The sequence below is a fragment of the Phalacrocorax carbo genome, chromosome 8 (assembly GCF_963921805.1).
Source record: "Phalacrocorax carbo chromosome 8, bPhaCar2.1, whole genome shotgun sequence".
Lineage (NCBI taxonomy): Eukaryota > Metazoa > Chordata > Aves > Suliformes > Phalacrocoracidae > Phalacrocorax > Phalacrocorax carbo.
This window is the reverse complement of record NC_087520.1, coordinates 8,440,247-8,459,613: the sequence shown is the minus strand read 5'-3', so window position 1 is coordinate 8,459,613 and position 19,367 is coordinate 8,440,247. Positions and strand designations below refer to the sequence as shown.

At 52.4% G+C, this 19,367-nt stretch overlaps 1 protein-coding gene across 6 annotated transcripts in view; it reads right to left on the bottom strand.

The window, feature by feature from the left end:
- The window catches only part of LARP1 (La ribonucleoprotein 1, translational regulator), a 47,732-nt gene extending 30,286 nt beyond the window's left edge, over positions 1–17,446 (bottom strand). For 2 of the 6 annotated variants that reach the window (XM_064458524.1, XM_064458525.1), the window contains exons 1-2: positions 17,032–17,446; positions 373–399 (exon numbers count right to left, since the gene is read on the bottom strand). In XM_064458524.1, coding sequence (XP_064314594.1) covers positions 373–399; positions 17,032–17,383 — 379 coding nt within the window. In that variant the 5' untranslated portion in view covers positions 17,384–17,446. Of the gene's footprint in view, positions 1–372; positions 400–6,213; positions 6,483–17,031 lie in introns of those variants that run through there. The other 4 variants (XM_064458527.1, XM_064458528.1, XM_064458526.1 and 1 more) reach the window with 3 other exon arrangements.
- Between the last annotated feature and the right edge of the window lie 1,921 nt (positions 17,447–19,367).

Below are 19,367 nucleotides of genomic sequence, written 5' to 3'. Positions count from 1 at the left end.
ATTCTTTCACCCTGGGCAGCCAAATTTGCCATGCTACAACATAATGGGAGGAAAGTAACCTTCCTGCAGCTGTAGTCATCACTACAGGAAAGCGTAAAACGTGTCACTGCCATACAGGAACAGCCAAATACTGGAGAGGCTTTTTTTTGTTTTGGGGTTTTTGGGTGTTTGGGTTGTGATTTTGTTTGTTTGTTTGGAGTTTTTGTTTGTTTGTGTTTTTTTGTTTGTTTGTTTGTTTTTTAAAATAACATCTGTTGCATATTCCTGTACCAGTCTTCTAAATCTGGTTAGCGCTGACTCTACAGAGAAAAAATTGCAGGGAAGGCATGGAAGAGGGAAGTTTGAAGAGCTCCCTTTTTAATTAATACATACCAGACTGGCCATCAGTTGGAAATATATCTGTAAAAGAAAAAAAAAAGAAGACAAAGATCAGTATTGGTTGTGGCTGGAGTGCAAATCATATTTAAAAGGTCCCTCCTCTCTTGATTTGTTTGCTTTAGCTAAACAGAGGAAGTATTTTCTTAGTATCCCAAGTTAAACATCAATCCAGCTTGGAACCCACCTCAGTTCAACTGCTTGTTGTGAGAAAGATTTTGAAGAGGACAGTGTTTACCTAAATATATTGCTCTCATAAACAACTTACATATTGGTTTTTAACAGACAGCAGTGAGTAATCAAAAAAAGCTCGTGAGATATACAAAGCCCCACGCAATGAGTTAGTCAGTGGCACCCCGATGCTCCCCCTGGCCAGCACTGTCAAATGGAAACCTGCACAGAGAACATCTACCATGGTGACCAGCTGGGGAGTGCAGGTGTCAGCCAAAGCAAAAAGCAAAGTGAGCATTTTCATGATGTTTCTTGGTTTTCATAGCCACAGGGACATCAACAGCTGTGCCTGGCTCCAACACAGCACCTGTACCAGAGAACGGGCAGCCAGAAGCATGCACCCATCACCCAAACAGGCGCCCAGTGCCTTAGCACGTCACGCATCACCCCAAGAGAACACCTTCGCCTTCCCATCTCAGGTGGCTCTGCCAGCAAGCACAGCCCATTGCACATAGCTGCTGGAGTCTGGAGAGTTTCGGATCCCAAAGCAGATTACTCAGCCTTCCCACCCACAAGCTCTTTCCAGTTAGAAGTACAGATCCTTCTCCTGATGGACCCTATTTATGGCTGAGAGGAAGATGTCCACTGAAGTAGCTGAATGGATCAGATGAAAGTTTCAGCTTTTTGAGGAGCATGCAGGACAGCATGTGTGGAGAAACCCTGTTGATACGGGCTCCCCAAGAAGCTACAGAAACAGCACTTTTGAGAGAGCAATACACCATGCTTTCCTCAAGGAACCCTTAAGAGGGGGAAGGGAGGCTACCAGCAAGCCAAGGTCCTCCTGGGACAGGGGCAGGCCCCTGGCTCCTGCTTATCAGCTGCCCAAAACACACATTCTGCTGAAAAGTCACAAGAATTGCAGAAAGGGCTACCCCTTGGACGGGGCAATGCTCTCTGGCCTGGGCTCAATCAATGCAGAAACAGCAAAAACACGCCTCTACCAAAGAGCTCCTATTTCTCTGCCTTTGACAGTGCACAGTGGTCAAGGCATCTTCAGGCAGCGATGCTTTCATCCTACATATGAGCAGCAGAAGCAAGTAAGGTGGCAGGAGGGAATAAAATAAAATTCCCTCCGACATTAAGCAGAGTTATGGTCTGTGGCGGCCAAGACGAAGGTATGGTCTCAGGGAAAAACCAACATATCCAGAAAATCCTCCAAGCACCAGTCTGGATCCTTTGCAGACGGCATGTTCTACTGCAACCCTCCACCAGCAAGTCACCCAGGCTCATCTAAACACCTTGTATTTCTGTGACAGTAAGCGGCAAGGTCAGGCTCCTCCAACAGTGAGAGGAAACACCCTGTACCTGATCTAAGTCCCAAACAAAAGGCAATTTCTGCATTTCCTTACTTGGGCAACTCCCATACAACTTCTCTGCAGAGGAACAAGGTGGAAGCACTGGTTTACATTTATCCCACCTGTTTGGATCAGCTAGCTGTACAGCTATTACCAAAACCCAAAATTTTAATAATAATAATAAAATAATACAGCAGCCGAGAAAAGGAATTCCTGTGTGCCAGCCAAGAACTATGGGCCTTGGCAACCATTCCCCTTGCTAGATGCCACCAGGTACAGTTCTCTGGTTTGCATTCCTACTAGGCTGTCCAACTAACTCTTCATCGAACGCATGCCGCAGCCTGGCCAGACATCTGCACAACCAGCCATCCACAAGAGGTCCAGGCTACCCAGTTCTAGAAACCACAACTGCTACCAAATCAGGCAGCAACTGCAGGTGACCCCTCAGGGACATCTCCTGTCAGTCATGCCACCGATGTGACTCCAAGCTTGGGTTCCCTCAAGGCCTCTACTCGGCTCACCGCTATATCCCCCACTGCCCCAGCCAGCTCTAGAGATGCGCACCACGGTTCACTTGGCTTCTTGAGCTTAGACACAATAACTCAATGGCAGATTTGCCATCATATTTGCTAGAGAAAGCAGTGGAAACTCTTCAGTTTCTTAGGTCAGTAGAAAGCAAGGACCACACATGATGGCCGGGAGCAGATATTACTCACATTCACCTTGAGTGGTTTGCCAGTGCAACTCCTGATGAGGAAGGACACTTGCCTCCAGTCCTACGCCTCTTGGACAAGCTCAGTCTCTCCTAGATAACTCATCACACCTACAATTAATGCTGATTTGATTCCAAGCTCTCCAGAGCAGAGACCCAGAACACTGGGCTTGCAGGCAGCTTTCCCCACTGCTGAGAGCAAGCAGAGAGCAATCAGTCTGCAGGGCTTGCTCTTCTGAAAAATAGGGCTGCTGAGAGGATACGTATGAGGCAAGGCTGGTCAGGGACCACCAGGCAAAACGACCCTCTGGGATGCCTTTTTCCCTTGCAAGCACAAGTTAACTAGATTAGAAATTAGCCTGCCAATTCAGGGCAGCACCTGAGGTGCCCAAGAGGAGTTTAAATCAGGCAGCACTTACTTTTCCCGAGAAAGCCATGGTGGGGAAGGAAGCAGAAGTGTGTGTGGCTGGCAGGGCAGAGATAAACCCCTAAGGCTGCTCTCCAAGGAGCCCATCTAGTACACTGCAGGACTGAGCCCGTCTGTCCAGATCAGCTCCCTTCCCAGCACTCCCAAGGTTAAAAATCAAACACAAAGGCCCCAGGCACTGAGACCAGGCTGGGATTTTGCTCAAGCGAAATCCCAAGATGGAAAGCTGAAGCCAGCAAACCAGCCCCACCAACTCCTCCCACCACAGCACCGCTTTCCCACCTGCTTCCCTCCCACAAGGGACCCTGATGCCAGGTATCCTGACGCAGGCCAGATGCTGTGGAGGATGATGCTCTGCAGCATCTCTCCACCATCCAACAGGCCACTTGCCTGGCAGTGGGCACTCCCCACGTAGGAGCCAGGCAGCTCTGCCCCTGCCTGCACCACACCTCCCAGCCAAACCCAGACTGCCACACTGGGCCGATACAAAATAGCCCCCAGGCAGCCAAATGGGAAAGAGCAAGAACTAACAATATTGCGATGCAAACAAGGAAGACCCATGAAATTTTGGCCCCATGGTCTCGTATTTCCTTCCCCTTCTTGCATGCAGACGCTTTGTTTCTCAGCCTGGGCCCAAAACCAGAAAGACTTAGTATCTAAACAGAAGGATTATAAATCGCCACAGGAACCAGCAATCTTTCCATCATAGTGCTGGTCTCTGTAGAGCCAGGTATTTGCCAAGCCCTTCACCATCCTCCTCAGCTCTGTATCCATGCAGCCTACAACAGCTCAGCAGAAAGCGCATTTCATGAATCTCCCCGTCATCAGCAAAGGCGGGTGGAGGAAGGAGCAAGCAGGAGGAGGTCAAGGGCGCGTGTTGCAGCCAGCGGGATGTCGGGACGGGCGCAGAGCATCCCTTTCAGGAGTGTCACGTGAGGGTGCAGACACAGTACAGAGGTGCTTGCTCTGAGCACCAATACCCAGAGTTGCTGCACAAAAAGCCCAGGAGGCATAACTAAATTGAGGGCAGTCATCCTTATTTTAGGTGGTGCTGGGGGATGGATACAGAATCCCAATTTTTGCCTGATGGTATTTTTATACGCAGGAGGAGACCGTATGCTAAAATGGGGCATTTAAAGAGAAAAGCTGATGCGTCCACACACATACCCCCTCCCCAGGGGCTACCTGGCCACTGCAGCTATTCAGGTATCTGGGACAAGTCCAGAAAGGCTACCCCATTTATGAGCCCGCTCCTCCCCTCCACTGCTCGCCCCGTTCGCTGCAGAAGCACACTGCCAACGAGGCTACTCCACCAGCCACACTTCAGCGCTGAATCCAAACGCCCTCACAGGAAGCCTGCCTTCTCCCTGCTCAGGAGCTGGGAAGGGACCTCCTCCACCACCCGCTGCCTGGCCCCAGGCCCCCCACCAGCAGCGCCCCTTTTCAGCCACGGACACTGCTTCGTCCCAGCAGGGCCCGGGAGGCAGCGGCTGTAGAGCAGCTCATTAGCCCTGACACAAGAGAAACGCTGACTCATTATCACAGCAACCCGCAGCGTAACTGCCGAGAGGGGCAGCACGGCCGCAGGCTGAGTGCCAGCAAGAACCAGCTCCCTGCACCCCACTGGCCACCCCTCTCCCCTGCAATTACCCTTCTGCTCTCCAAACTGGAGGGAAAGATACCCAGTGTGCTTTATGTTACATGCCAGTCACCAAAGCACACCGACTGGTACCGGTGTGCTGAGCGAGGGCTGCTCCTCTGCACGCACAGGTAGAAGCACACATGCTAGTGTGCTCCTCGGCCGCAGGACACGGGGCTCATCCACACTGCCACTGCTACGGGAAGACACCAGCTGATCTGTTCTGGCTTTCGACCCGTGAAGTTTTAACTAAATCATTATCCACATTTTTGCAGACAAAAGACTCAGATGTCAGCAAAAAAATGACCTCTCCAAGGTCATATAGGACCTTGGCAGCAAAGACACGACCAGAACTCAGTTGCAATGGCTTGAAAGCTGCAGGGTTGTGCTGGCTTCCCAGGAGAGGGACAGGGAAGGGAAATGCTGGTAGACAACAGGATCGCTGGGGATCTCTCCTCCTAACCTGACCTGCCGCCCAGCAGGGATGATTCAGTTCTGCTCCTCTGGCTACGACGGGCAATCCTCCCAGTGCAAATAGTGCAGGCAAGGAGAAGGTCCAAATTACGTAGTCCAGTGTCTGCTGCAAAGAGACCAATGCTGCTTGAATCTCTTCTCCGTCCCCAGGCAACATTTCAGCTCAAATCCCTATCACCTGGCTCCCCCTCAGAGGCCAAGGCAGTGCCTCCACAGGTTCCCAAGACAGTTATGGGCCTCTTCAAAGCAACGCTCAGCAGAGAAGGGGGTGAGGTCTGCTAGGAAAAAGTAGCAAAGCAAGAAACCCCAAAAAGATTAGCATGGCCAATTAAGTACCTCCTGAGATCTCACTTGCTTCCTGCTCCCCTCCTTCTCTACCTGCCAAGCAGGCTTGGGGAGGGTCCAGCTCTCAGCCACCCAGATCTTCCAAACCCTCCCCAGCTGCCAGGTCCAGGCAAACACCTCCCATGCCTCATAACAACACTCGGCTACTGTAATAAAAAGTATCTTTACCCCCTCAAAGAGGAGCAGAAGCTTGAGACAGATGGATCAACCCTAACCTGATGTTGGTTGGGTCCTAAGACACCAATAAGATCTGGGCAAGAAAAAGATGAACAGCTACAGAAGCAGTTATCATCTCCAAAATCTGTTTCTCTGCAAGGGTATCCAGACCACCGGACCCCAGTAAGTGCTCTTCTGCTCTCCATCCAGAGAAGAGACTAAGTTCCTTCTCAGACACCCCCATCACCCACACATATGGCTAAAGAGCTGCAGCCAGTATGAACTCTGACATTGATTTTCCACAAACCACATGGAAACAAATGCTTGAAATAGGTTTTCAGTGTATAAACAACTGTAGTTTTGGTGAAGCTCAGCTGGGGTGCCCGTGCTAACTTCATGTACTTGAGAAGGGATGAAGACTTCCAGCACCACCAAGCTGCAAGAGGAACACCCCTGGAAACAAAAAAAATCACCTACTCCAAAATCAGAGCATTATCTGTCCAAGATACCTCCCTAGCTTTAACTTCACACCACTAAATTAGCTAAACTAAATTAGTACCTTAATGCTGAGGTTCAGTCTCTTCCGGACAGAAGGGGAGCAGAGCTGCTTGAGCACGGCTGTACCTGGCTGAACATGCGGTCACCAGTGGGACCAGCTCTGTGCCTGGCAAAGACACCTTACAGGGATCTACTTGGAAGAGGGTCCAGGTCTCTTCTCCAAGCACCAGAGATGCCAACAGGGTTCTGAGGAATGCATCTGGTCACCCTGACCAGAAAAAAAAACCAAGAAACACAAGAGCTCTCCAAACAGACAGTCCTGCGAATCCAACACTCACATATGCGCAGGCACATGAGGAATAACTGTAAGGTCACGGCTGTTTTTTCTCCCATCCACTTATCAGTGCTTGCACTGGGGAGAACAAACACTATGTGTTCTCTCCCATTAACCCCTTCTCCCCTCGCCTCCAAAACAGAAGCAGCAAAGCGCTGATGCTCCAAACATGAGTCCTAGGACTCCTATTCACACACACAACAAAAAGCTGCAGAGGAAGTACAAGGCACCTTAAAGGTGCTTGATTACTGTTCCCATGAAGCAGTTGGTGACCCAGCTCTCTGCCTCACGTCCTTTAATCACCAATAAGCCTGAAGTGACACCGCTGGAAGCCTCCAGTCTTCCAGGAGACCCACCCTACATGAGTCTGGGCCCAATGATCAGTCACACTCCCCAAAGTATCCTTTAAGCTACTGGATATTGAACAGGCCGTAAAATTTCAGGCATGGTCAAGCAAAATTAACATGTCTCAGGGACTCTTGTTGAAACACATGAACAATTTTGGTGTGGCCCAGAAGCCAACTAGATCCCACACTGTGGAAACAGACACATGATGGCATTTTCCTCTGACAGGGTTATTGCACGCTGTGCTGCAACATGCTTTTCTGCACACACATCAAGGGCAGGCAGTCTCAGACACCACAGAGAAGCTTTGCCTAAGGACAGCTCAGTAAGCAGCGGGCAACTCAGATCCTTCTCCCTACAGAGCAGAATCCATTACCGTAGCCAGAAATCCAGCCTCTCCATGAAAGAGGATGCCCCCACCTCCTCAAAAGCACCAGTATCAGTATGCCCTGTAACATCAGGCAGGGATGCCATAAACCCATGTGAAAACCCCAGGAACTGAAAATTGCAAGGCGCTCTCCACCTTAGGGCTGCAGGCAGAGCGCCAAGCAGGGGGTCTCTAGGATACACAAGACAGCACAGTGAAGACAACATAATTAAATCTCTTAACTGAATTAGAAATCATGAGACTCACAGTCCCAGATGTTCCACCCTCCGGTCCAGGCTATCTGGTTGGTTTTAATCAAACATACAGCTTTTCCAATCACCCTCAAAACCCCATCCTTGCTTGGTACCACTTCTCTGCTGTTAATTAGATCAACTCAGATTTCAGCTCCAACTATGGTTAAGAGGGCTGTCCGTCTGTAATCTGCCACATCTCTTCCAAATCATCTCTGCAGTTGTACTTACAGGTTAAATTTTGCATTTTAAAAACATGGGTCACTTACAGCAAATTCCTCCCTGCACAGCATGCAAATGTCACATCTGCCATTTTCTGATTAAAAAGGGGAGCTAGAAGAGTTCACCTGAAATGGGGAAGTAAAAAGAAATTGGTCCCCCTTTTGTTCAGCTCAGTGCAAGACCCTCTGCAGTGGCAGAGGATTTCTGAGCACTAGGAAGATGTGTTAGATCATATTAGGTGTTCCCCTGAGCTCTCAAGGTGTAGCTGGGAGTTGGGAAGTGAAATTTAATATGATTACAGCCAGCACAGTCTCATGCTTTGTCATCCGAGCACATGGTAGAGACACCTCCGTGATTTGCTTTTCTGTCTTGCTGGGTGGGATCTCGCACACAAATATCCTATCACTTCTGTTTCTGCCAGAGTAAAACCTCCCAACAGCATTTTTGGGATGCATTTCTCCACATTTCAATATCTGCTGCTACAATCACATAAGTTCTCAGCATCATGCATGCTGGTGTCACTCTACACTTAATTCTTTGCTCTTTTTTTTCCTTTACCTGTCCCCTTGCACAGCCTTGTTGCCAACTTGCTGACGAGAGCCCACCTGGAGGTACACAGGTAGGGTGCAGTCCTTCATCCACTCCTTTAAATAACTCTTTTTGTGCTAGATAAGGCCCAGGGCATTGCTGTTTGTTATTATGGTCAAGTCTTTATTTTCAGTAGGCTTGTTCTGTGAGACCAGGAGAGCTGACATGAACAGACATTGCTCCTGAGCTATGCTGAGTTTGAGACTATTTGGAAGGGCTACAGGAAAGGTATAAAATTCTTGCAGTGAGAATCCTAAGTGTCTTGCAGGAATAAACTTAGTGCTTCTTTTGCAACATTTAATACAAAAAATGGACTATCTGACCTTGGAGAATATGAAGAAATTATTCCTGTAGTCTGAAGTGAAGGGAATGTTGGCTTATCAAATATATGAGCGTTGCTTCTTAACTCTAAGTTCTCACTATTTCATTCCATCGCTAGTTTCACCATCTCTAAGTGTGCAAACCAGATAGTTTGGTAACTAACATTTGGTAAATTAATAATCACTCATTTGCACCGCTGACCAGAGGCTTTCAAAAGAACAGTTATAAATAAAAAAAAAAAGTAGAGTTAATTTAGTGTGAAGGCTGGATATATATTACAGATAATCTGCTTGGAGAGAGTGCTAAGTATTTAGCAACATATCCACCTTCTGGCAGCACCTCCAAGTTACCAGGCAAGTAAGACACCAGTCTCCCCACACACCTTTTCCTCTTACTTTCCCATCAAGAAAACTCTACCCTTTCCTCATTTTTGTGGCTTTTCCAATTTCATACTTGTTTCCCCACATTTTTAGTCAGAAAAAACTCACCTCTCTTCTCAGTGTTTCAGACTTCTTAAAACCTAATTTATCTAGCCCTGAAAATCATCTGCTCTCTCCAAGCATGCATCCGGCAGGCAAGTCAAAGAAGTCAAATGACTACCAGGAAAGGAGAAGAGATAAGCAGCCCCCCCCCAGCGTCCTCCCTCTCACTGGCAGATCCCTTCCAGCGCGCAGCCATGCCCTGCAGACTGCAGAGTCACTCTGCAGGAGCGCGGCACACGCTGTCGTTCAGCTGGAAAAACGTGCTCAGCAAAGCGCTCGGAACGACTCTGCTTCCTCCCACCACCCCCCAAGCCTCTGGGGCTGCACCCCCATACCTGTGCAGGGAACAGCGGAGCAGCGCCAGACTCCCACGTGTGTGCCAGCCCCCCAGGCTTACACAGCCCCTCGGCTGCACCAGTGACCAGTGGGAAGGACACGCAGCACATTTCCACCCCCCTGCCCAGCTTTCCAATCACGGTTTAACTCTGGCTCCTGTGGCAAGGACACGTGAGGTTCACAAGGCCCATCCGAGCCCCCATTTCTCCCCAGCACCCCCCTGGCTATCACTCTCACCCCATCACCAAGGGGTCTCTGCAGAGCCTGCCAGAGACCCAACAAGTAACACTGTGGAGCACCGGAGATGCTTCCCCTCCACCACCTTCCTTGTGGGGCAGGGGTGCCTCCCCCATGCTGCATCAGAGGCCAGGGCCACTTTGGGAAGCAAGTCAAGAGCACAGAGAAGCACCTGCGGGCATGTGGCAAGGTCACGGGCCAGCTCTGCCTCCTAAAGTAGGTTGCAGACCCATTTCCAGCCACTTCAAGGGGTGCTGAGCAGGAAGCGAATGTGCTTCCCCAGGGGCGCAGGTCGGGGCAAGCTGCACCCGCCAGCACGCTGTGCATGCCACGCATGCTCCAGAGGGAACCAGAGTGCCATTTTCTAGATCAAGAGAAGAAAGGGTGCCTGTATCACCTCTGAGCGCTATCAGAACCAGACTGAATAGCACTGACAGACCTCAGTCACAGCAACAGCCACCTCCACTGGCCATTTCTAAAGCAAATGGAGGCTTCCACCTGAGCCATCGTGCCAGAGTATCCAACCCAGCCAGGGCCACCATGGCCACCTCCCACACACCATCAGTGCCAAGCTATCTGCAGCAGAGATCTCTACCAATCCTTCCGACTTGTGACCATGTAAAGGAACAGGATGACTCAAAACAAACAAAACAAAAAAAAAAAATCACAAACACCACGGAGTACTGAAGCCAGCTGCCCACTGCACATTCCCGTACAGCGCTGCAACACGTGGAGGTGTCGAGGCAAGCTGCTGCTAAGTCAGCTTTGCTCCAGACCATAAGGACACTGAAGGTAAACCACTGATAATGCATGTATTAGATCAGCCAGTTACAGCCCTTTCTCCTTGCATGTCCCAGCAGAATATCCCCCAGCACACGTAGCTGTAATGCTGGAGGAAGAGCTCTTGATCCTAGCAAAATCCATAGCAAGCGTCACACCAGAGCTGGGCTGGGCGACTTGCAAAGGATGGCTCCAGCAGCAAAACCAGTACCAGCAATCCAGTGCAATAATGAAACCAGCAAAGCTGCAACACATCATGTGCCAATTTTCTCAGAAAAGGCAATCCACCCAGGCCTGCCCACAGAGGCCCCCCAAACTGTAGCACAAAGGTATACTCTGATAGAGGAAAGTTCAGTTAGGAGGATCTTCTGGGAACCTGCAATTACAGGATGAGCCTCTGTTTAGAAACATGTTGACGCTTCACTCGACCACCATTCCCACAAACCTTCCCAAAAAAAACCCCCACATATATTTTGCACCATATCAGAATTGCCGTCACCAAACCTATTTTCACCAAACGCCTCGTGCCAGTTTTGACTCCACAGCTGCAGGACCTTCACAGGCACACCCCACTCCTCCTTTCAACCAAGCAATCCAGAGAGACCCTGACCTGGGACTCTCCCCACAAAGAAGTCTGGTAATTGATTTATTCAAGGCCAAATTCAGTTCCTATTTGTTCTCGTCACCAGTTATTGTTGCCTAAATACACAAGTAGCTGCTTTACGTTCTCACAACACTGCATTAAATTCTTCAAAGCCTTTCTTTTACCTCTCCTCTGACCTGCTCAAGTCATGCAGCTGCATCATTTGCTACTAGATGTTCAGATTAGCCAGTTATTTCAATGCAAGGAGAAAAATCTCACAACTCCCCTCAGAGATCACTGACAAGGGCTGGGACATGTAGAAAGTTTGGAACTGAAGCCCGGTCAAGCAAGGAGAGTAAAAAATGCAGAGATGGCCATGCCAGATGCAGAGTACCCACAGCTCTACCCAAAGCCAGGAGACAACTTCTTGCCCATGCAAAGGTCCATCTAGATAGCAATACCACCAGGAGAGAGCCCAGCAGGTATCATCAAGGTTGCACCACCTCTTTTCCCAAGCTCTCTGTGTGGACAGCAAGCCAGGGATTTGACAGAGCCAGCAGTGTGACACTTAAGCCCTTGGCAGGAAGTCAGCAAAGGTTCCAACACCAAAACAACCAGAGGATAAAGAAAATTTTAAAGACCATAATGTAAATGCATATCGTGGTTGTAAATGAACAAAGCTCACCGCTCCCACCTGGACTTCAGAGGAGAGCAGAGCAAAAAGCCTTCCCAGCTGTCCTATCAGTTATGTGCCAGATCTACAGCAAGGCCACTGTGCCTGTTTACCTGGTTACTGAGATGGGAGCAGAGCTCCTGAGAGATGCATCACCCTAAAGGACACCACACTCCTCTGGCAGCATTCAAGTGTACTTAAATTTTGATTCAGATGATTTTTTTTTTTTAAACCCTTGCTGTTTGCAGCTGTAGTAAGGATTGAAACATCCAACCTGGTCTAGACAGCACAGCTTTCTACTGAAATGCCCATTCCTTATTTAGCCAAACAAGCACTACCACTGAGGTGGTGTTGGAGATTCATTACCAAGTAGTTTCAAGTATGCAAAGAGCAACCTAACTTTATCCAAGTTGGCATCTGGCATACCCCTGAGGATAATTTCATACTATTTGAGCGCAGGAAAAGGATCAGGTGTCATAATTTAGAAGGGAGAGTAGAGCATTGCAGCCCCAGTGCCCCCATTCCCAGCCCTGCTTTTCGCACTTGATTTCTCTTCACATCTGACCCAAGTTTGTCCTTCCGCTACCCAAGCCAGTGATCCCAGATGCAATCCCAGTGCAAATCGCCATGGTACCACAGACAACAAACAGCTGAAAAGATGACTTGTGAGGGTAAGGAGGTGGTGGGTGAGAATCCTCCAGTGACACCTCGGACCTGGCAATCTGGAACCAGAGGTCATGACAGAAGCAAGGGCCGAAGCCCGGCAACCCGGGCCAGTGAGTCAGCTCTCAGGAGCTGAGCCACATTCCCCAGCCTTCCCGAAACAAACAGTGCAGAACAGGGCAAAGGTCCAGCACAAAGCTGAAGAGCAAAGGTATGCGGGGGAGGGAGAACACTAACCTTTACCTTTTTTTGGAGCAGCAAATTCCAGTTACCCTCATCCTCCCTGACAAGATGGGAAAAGTTACTCAAACACGAATTGTGGGATCAGGACAGAACAGTATTTCAGAGAGGAAACTTGGGGCGGTGGAGCGGGGAGGACTTCTGCTGCGATAGCACCTCTGTTGCAACAAACAGGCAGGAGAGCTCCACAATTACATGCCACGACAGAGTGAGAATTGCCCAATACTTTGGAAATAGGTGTGTGCAGTGCTACAGAGCTGGATACCGAAGCAGGCAGATGCTCACATCTACTCTGAATGCAAAGAAATGCCAAAGGTAAAATAAGCTTCCCATGCATCTTATCTCCTGTACTGGAGCCTGGTTTCAAGGAAAGCCCTATGGGGAGTTAGTCAGCGAGGGGTGAGAAGCTAATGAATCTTCCCCTGCCTTCTCAGTACCGGTAGCCAACCCAGCCCAGCCTCTGCTCTGGCATAAAGCAACACGCTCTCTCTGAACAATAGTCAGCTAACCTCCGGTGCTTGCTGCTAGCAGCTAAGGTGTGCCTTCTGGAAAGTACTGCTTATCCGCCCAGCACATTTGCCAAACGGCAAGCAAGGAACTCTACTCAAGAAATTAAAACATCTCCTGCATCTCCACTAGGAAATATGCCGCTTTCTCCTGGCTGAGCGTTTGCAACCAGAATGAAAACTGGCATAAAAGTCAGTGCGGGCAATGCTTGGCAGTTACAGTGGCAGTCATTAAAACCTGTGTGTTCTTGCTTCCAGGATGTAAATGGCTTTAAAAATTAAAAGTGCCAAATGCCTTGATGCAACATTTCTTGAAATAAATCCAGCAAGTTTTCAAAATAGGGTGCTGTTAACACCTGTCTGCACCAATGCTTGCATCAGCACCGGCCCTGGTGCAGGGCACAGCAGAGGAGAACAACATGTTCCAGAAGGTCGAGCTGTCTTAACTGCAAGCCATATTTCTCCTCTGTAGAAGAATTTGAGAAAATACTTTGAATTTGGTTTATAGCCAAAAGTGCAAAGCTGTTTTTGCCAGAAAATGTTTCCTTCGCTACTGCAGACACACACACTACCATCATGCATTCACCAGTCAGGCTGCTGGCCGCATTTATTTACATGATAAGAAGAGAACGTATAATAACGAGGGGACAGTCACACAGACCTCGCTACCGGATCATTAGAGAGTAAAAATGAGGCATCATTACCAGCTCTGCCAGCATCCCTCACAAGCACTAGGCAGTGTCAAATACAAGGCTTGCCACATAGGACAGGACCGTGCATTCTCTCAGCACTCAAAAGGATCCTCCTCTGCTCTCTTGTACCCCGAGTATGAAAAGCAAACAAATAGAAAGAAACGTTACACACATCTTGCCGAAGCACCAGGGAGGAATTTTTGGTGTGCTACTCCAGCTGAGCCTCAGCCTCGCTTACAGCATCAGCAGTATCGTCGTTGTCTAACTCGATCTAATGGTTGCTCCACTTACCGCCACGCTGTTGTGCTTTAGGGAGGAGGGGTTAAGAAGCAAGGAGAGGCTTTGCCTCCATAGTCCTCCTTCCTGAAAAAACAGAAACATTTACTCAAACACCCTGCTACAGACCTCACTGCCAACCTTGAGCGTAAAAATGCTGCAGCACGTAGCAAGACACCAATTTCTGAAGACGAATCCTAACCCGTCAAAAAGTGATGCTGTTCTTCAGTCCCTACATCAGCCCCCCAATGCATTAAACTTTCACAGCTGCAGCAAGTCAGACAGCCCTAAACAAGCAGAGGTGGATTTGTTACACTCTTCCCTATCCATATTCTGACAGAGACAGCAGAAACTCACAAAGATCTTGAAGGTGGCTCTCTTTTCTCTGGGCCAGAGCTCAGTCCCTTTACTTTTAGAAGCATTCATTCCAACACAGACCATTACAGTATGGGCGAACACCTAAGGAGCAGGTCTTGTCCATTAAATCTGCTCTACGGGCCTGTAATTAATATAACCATTATAAAAAATTAGGGCTTTCAAAGCCTGTAAAACAAGTCATAGAGGGATCTCTTTATCTTTACAGAGCTGTCCTTACTGGCCTCCTCACCACCTCTGCCAGCATCAGGGCTGGAAACATTTAATATCTCCAGCACAACAAGCACTGCTCTGGGAACACTGCTGGATCAGGGGCCATGGCTGTCTAAGTTTTGCTGAAAAACCAAAAACGTCCAGCGGTGACTTCCCAGAGTTTAAAAGCTCTCGATCCACTTCAAGTGTATAAAGGAGTGACTCTCCTTAGGCGATCTCGTGGAGGTCCCTGCATCATGACAACTCACCTCACCCGCACTGTCTTTTGCACAAACTCATGCTCCAGTTTTTTGTTGTTTTTTTTTTTTTCTAAGCGCCTGCCAAAAGGAATCCTCCATCCAAAGCAGCGAAGGCAGGACAGGAGCCTACAAACACTACCAGAAGGTACTTGGGCGAAAGGCCACCAGGCAGGGTCAGCTGCCAGCCTGCCTCTCGTGGGAATTTGCCAGACGTGTTTATTTTACACATCTTCTCTTCTGCTAACGAACAGGCAGCAAAAGAAACAATCCCCCAAGAGCGGAGAGCCAAGTGGCAGCATCCAGGGCACTGCAGGAGCCACCGCTGCTGCCAAGCGTCCCAAAATGTACCACTAATGAATTCCATTATTTAAACACCTTTGGGAATACCGGGACGATTGTGCCAGGCCCAAGAAAATTCCAAGTGTTGCAGCATTACTCCATTACTGCCTTACCCTACCATACGGTGGACACGCTACTGACATACTCTCTCCCTCAAAAAAAATTACCTCAGGAGTTGCAAGGGCCCCATCCCTATGTTGGTCAGGCTGCCTCGTGCCTGCTCACTTTGACAAGTCACCCACCTTTGTGATGGGCCAGGTAACGAATCCAGACGCGCCTCAGATGTGAGCCTCAAAAAGGAATGTTTGGTCTTCTGTTTTTGCATCTTTTGGTTCATTTCTAGGGACTGTTACATAGGAAGGCAGCGCGATGGAGTGCAGCTTTCACACAAAGGAGCGATGCAACCAGTTTTATGTCATAGCGCAAGAGGCAAACGCAGACAACACCACTGTCCTGGATTTTGTTAAGCTTTGCTCACGTTGGCGCGGACAATGACAAACCACCAAACCGTCGGAACACAGACTTTTACCTGGCACGACTAACTTCTCCTCTATAGTTCCCATTAAGATGACAGCTTTCCAGGTAGAAATTGCAGAGCTGTCCGTCTTCCAAAGATCAATACCTCTGATAAATCGTCAGGCTAAGCAGTAACAGTTCTTGCAAAACACCAGCACATACAGCAATAGGGCATCTGATGTCATATCTAACAGCGTGATTTTAGAGTGAATAGAGGCAGGCTGGAAAAATTAAGTCTTTCCCAAAGAAGATGCTTAGTGAAAACTTCTGCGTCTTCCTCTCAGCACCGACTCACTTGAAGCAGGTATTATGAGCGGTACCCTCCTGGTAGAAGCAGCACCTACCCCAGCTCCCGTGGAAATGGTGTTCGGCAATTTCAGCCTTTGCTGACGACAGCAGCGGGTCACAGCCGCGATTTGGACAGCGTCACCCCCTCCCTGCCGCTGGGGGCTGCCCCTCTGCTTCCCCACGCGACCCAGTTTTGGGGGGACACCCCCCGGGGGCCGCGGACGCCTCGCTGCTGACAGCCTCCGTCCGCGGCTGCAGGCGTGCGAGGGCAGAGCCGCGCTCGGCCGCAGCCCCCGGCCCCGCCGCCATGAGTCGGCAGAGAAAGGCGGCCGCGGCCTGCGCGACGGGGGAGCCGCCGCCGCACACGTGGGCAGCGCCAGGCCGCGGGACGGGACCGCGACCGGGGCCGGGCCGCGTCCCCCCGCACACAGTCACACGCCCCGGGGGTAGCCGGGCCGCCCTCCCGGGGGAAGCCGCGGGCTGGCGGCGCCCGGGGGGAAGCGACCACGTTGCCTGCGCTGCGCTGCGGCGGAATGCTGGGAGTGGGGGGGGGGGGGGGGAGCTGGAGCGGGGCGGCCGCGGCGTGCCCGCCGACACGGGGCCCGGACACCGAGCGCTGCGGCCGCCGAGCACCGCGGCCCGGCTCCTGCGGCCGCTGAGCGACAGGGGCCCGCCGCGCCGGGCCTTCAGCACGCACCGCTCCCCCCACGCCGCCGCCGCCTCCTCCTCATGGCCGCTGCCCGGGCCGCGCTCCCCTCCCCCGCACACGCGCTCCCCGCCTCATGGCCACGAACGGCGCCGCCGCTTCCTACCCCCGGCAGCGCCCCCCACACACACCCCCAGAGCCCCGCACCACCCGCACCCCCGCTGCCCGCCCGCCGCCGCGGCCCCGCTCCCCGGCAGGCCGCAGGGCCCTCCCCACGCCGTGCCGCATGGCGCGGCCGGTCGGGGCGCGGTCGGCGGTTCAACCCCCACACCCACCCGCCGCAACCACCGCCACCCCCGGCACCCACCTGGAGGCGACTGCCCGTTCACCGCCGGCGCGGCGGCGGGTGCGTTCTTCGTCCAGGGATTCACCTTGGGCGGCGGGGCCTCGATGAACTCCCGGCGCCCGGCGCCTCCCGCCTCGCAGCCCTCCTCCGCCTCGCCGCCCGCCCGCAGCAGGCTCTCCTTCTCCTGGTTATTGCTTTCCTCCTTCTGCTGCTTCGCGCTGGGCGGCCGCGGCGCCGCGGGGCCGCCGTCGGGGCCCATGGGCGGTTCGCCCTTCTCCCGGCCGCCGTCCTGCGGCGGCTTCAGCACCAGGGCGCGCTCCTCGGCGGGCAGCAGCGGGGCGCCGGGCAGCAGCGCCTCCACCTGCGTCGCCATCTGCGCGCCCCCGCCCACGCCGGGGAACTCCCCCTCGCACAGCAGCGGCGCCCCCCGAGCCCCGCCGTCCCCCCGCCCCCCCCCCCCGGTAACCGTCCGCCGCAATATGGAGACGCGCGGGGACCACGCGACTGCCGCGGGGGCGCGCACCGCGCCGGCCCGCCCGCCCGTGCGCGCAGCCGGCGAGGGGAGGGGCGGGGCGGGGCGGGGAGGGGCGCGCCCCCGCGGGCCGGCCGGCGGCGCGCACGTGCCTGATGCAACGCCCGGCCGCGCGGGGTGGGGAGGGGGGGCGCTTAAAGGGACCGCGCCGCGGGGTGGGGGGGGGGGGGTGCCGACCCCCTCCCCCTCCCTCCCTCCGCGCTGAGGGCGAGCCCCGCCGCCGGGCTGCACCCCGGCCCCGCCGGTTCGGGGGTGCTGCCGCCAGTTTCGGAGACCCCACGGCGGCAGCGACACGCTGCTGCGTGAAACATAAGTTGCGGGGGTTGGCAGTGGGGCGCCTCCAACCGGGTGCGAACCGGAGAGCGGCGGCTGCCGCGGGGGTTTTGCTCCGCGCCTCAACCCGGAGCCGAGGGACAGGGATGGTCTCTGGTACCCACGGCCGGGGATAACAGACCGCATGGTTTCGTCTCCAGTGGAAGGTGCGGGAAGGGCCTTGGTGCGTGTCCTGGGGAAGCAACCCCGAGGAAACCCCCTTCTCTGCCCTGAGCCCAGCAAAGCCCGCAGGCTTCCATGTGAGAAGGTTAAAACACCGGATTAACCTTCAGCTGACGGTGTGTCGCTTGCTCATCATGGTCACCGTCGTCCTCAGCATTTGTCCCCTAATTCTTACAGCCGGCAGGCCAGAGAGGCCAAACCCTGTCCATAAGCGCACGCAAATTATACACATTTAAAAGGCAACTTGCGCTGCTGCTATCACTTAGCGCGACCTGCCTAATTCACAGTGGCCCTTCATTGCTGCCTTTTTTTATTCATAAAAAGCCTTTCCTGGCCTTCTCTCTGTACCAAGGAGCACGCCGGCCCGCTTCTCCCTACAAAGGTTTGCCTGGAAGCCCCAGCATGTCCCGTAGCCCCAGTGAGACAGGTGTGCAAACCCCGCAGGAGACCTGATGGCATGACAAGGCACCGAAGATGTAGCTCCCAGCTGGCAGTGCGTGGAGAAGGATGAAAAGCTGATTTCACAGCGGAGCTGTTAGGGAGAAGAGGGCGAGATACCAACATGAGCTCAGCACCCCATTCGAAGGGCAACAGCGTCAAGCGGCTGGCGGATGCCCAGAGGGAGTCTCAGGCTGCTGGAGATGCTCCGCTGAGACCTTTGTGGCTCCCTTCACCCCTCAGAACCAAGCTCTTGGCTCAGAGAGCACCCTTGTGTACTGCAGCCTTGGGGATCACCAGCGTGTGCCACATCCCAAATACATCTAAGAATCTGGCTTTCAAATCCCTAAAGGAAGTTATATAAAGTTGATCATAACTCCAGAAGGGCCAGCCGCTGGCCTGGCTGCCTGGCTGAATGTCCTGAGGGGATGCTCTGATACCTGAATGGCAATAACATGAGCCATGTCCTGTACTCCATACGGACCAGTCTGTATTTGTCAAGGGGTCACCTCACTCCTCTCCAGCACGGCTCAAGGGCTGCACAACTCCCATCAATGCGGGCTGCCTTCCTTACCAGCCAAGGTGGCACCTTTACCCTCTCTAAGGAGTGGGTTCTTGGATGGGGAGCACAACCCATTGCTGGTTGAGGAAGGTGGCTGCAGGTAGGGGACATGCAGCCCAGGGGGGTCCCTGTCCCGTCCCCCAGCGTTCCTGCCGCTCGGTCCTTTCAGAATGCCACCCTGCCTGCCACGTGAGCAGGAAGGAGCCTGCGGTGGCTGAGAGCCAAACTGACTCTGGGGCTGCCAGGCAGGAGGGAGCTGGGCGAGTGTCACCCTCCACGCTTGCTCCATGGCCAGCCAGGCCAAATAGTTTTAAATGTTAGAAAACAAAT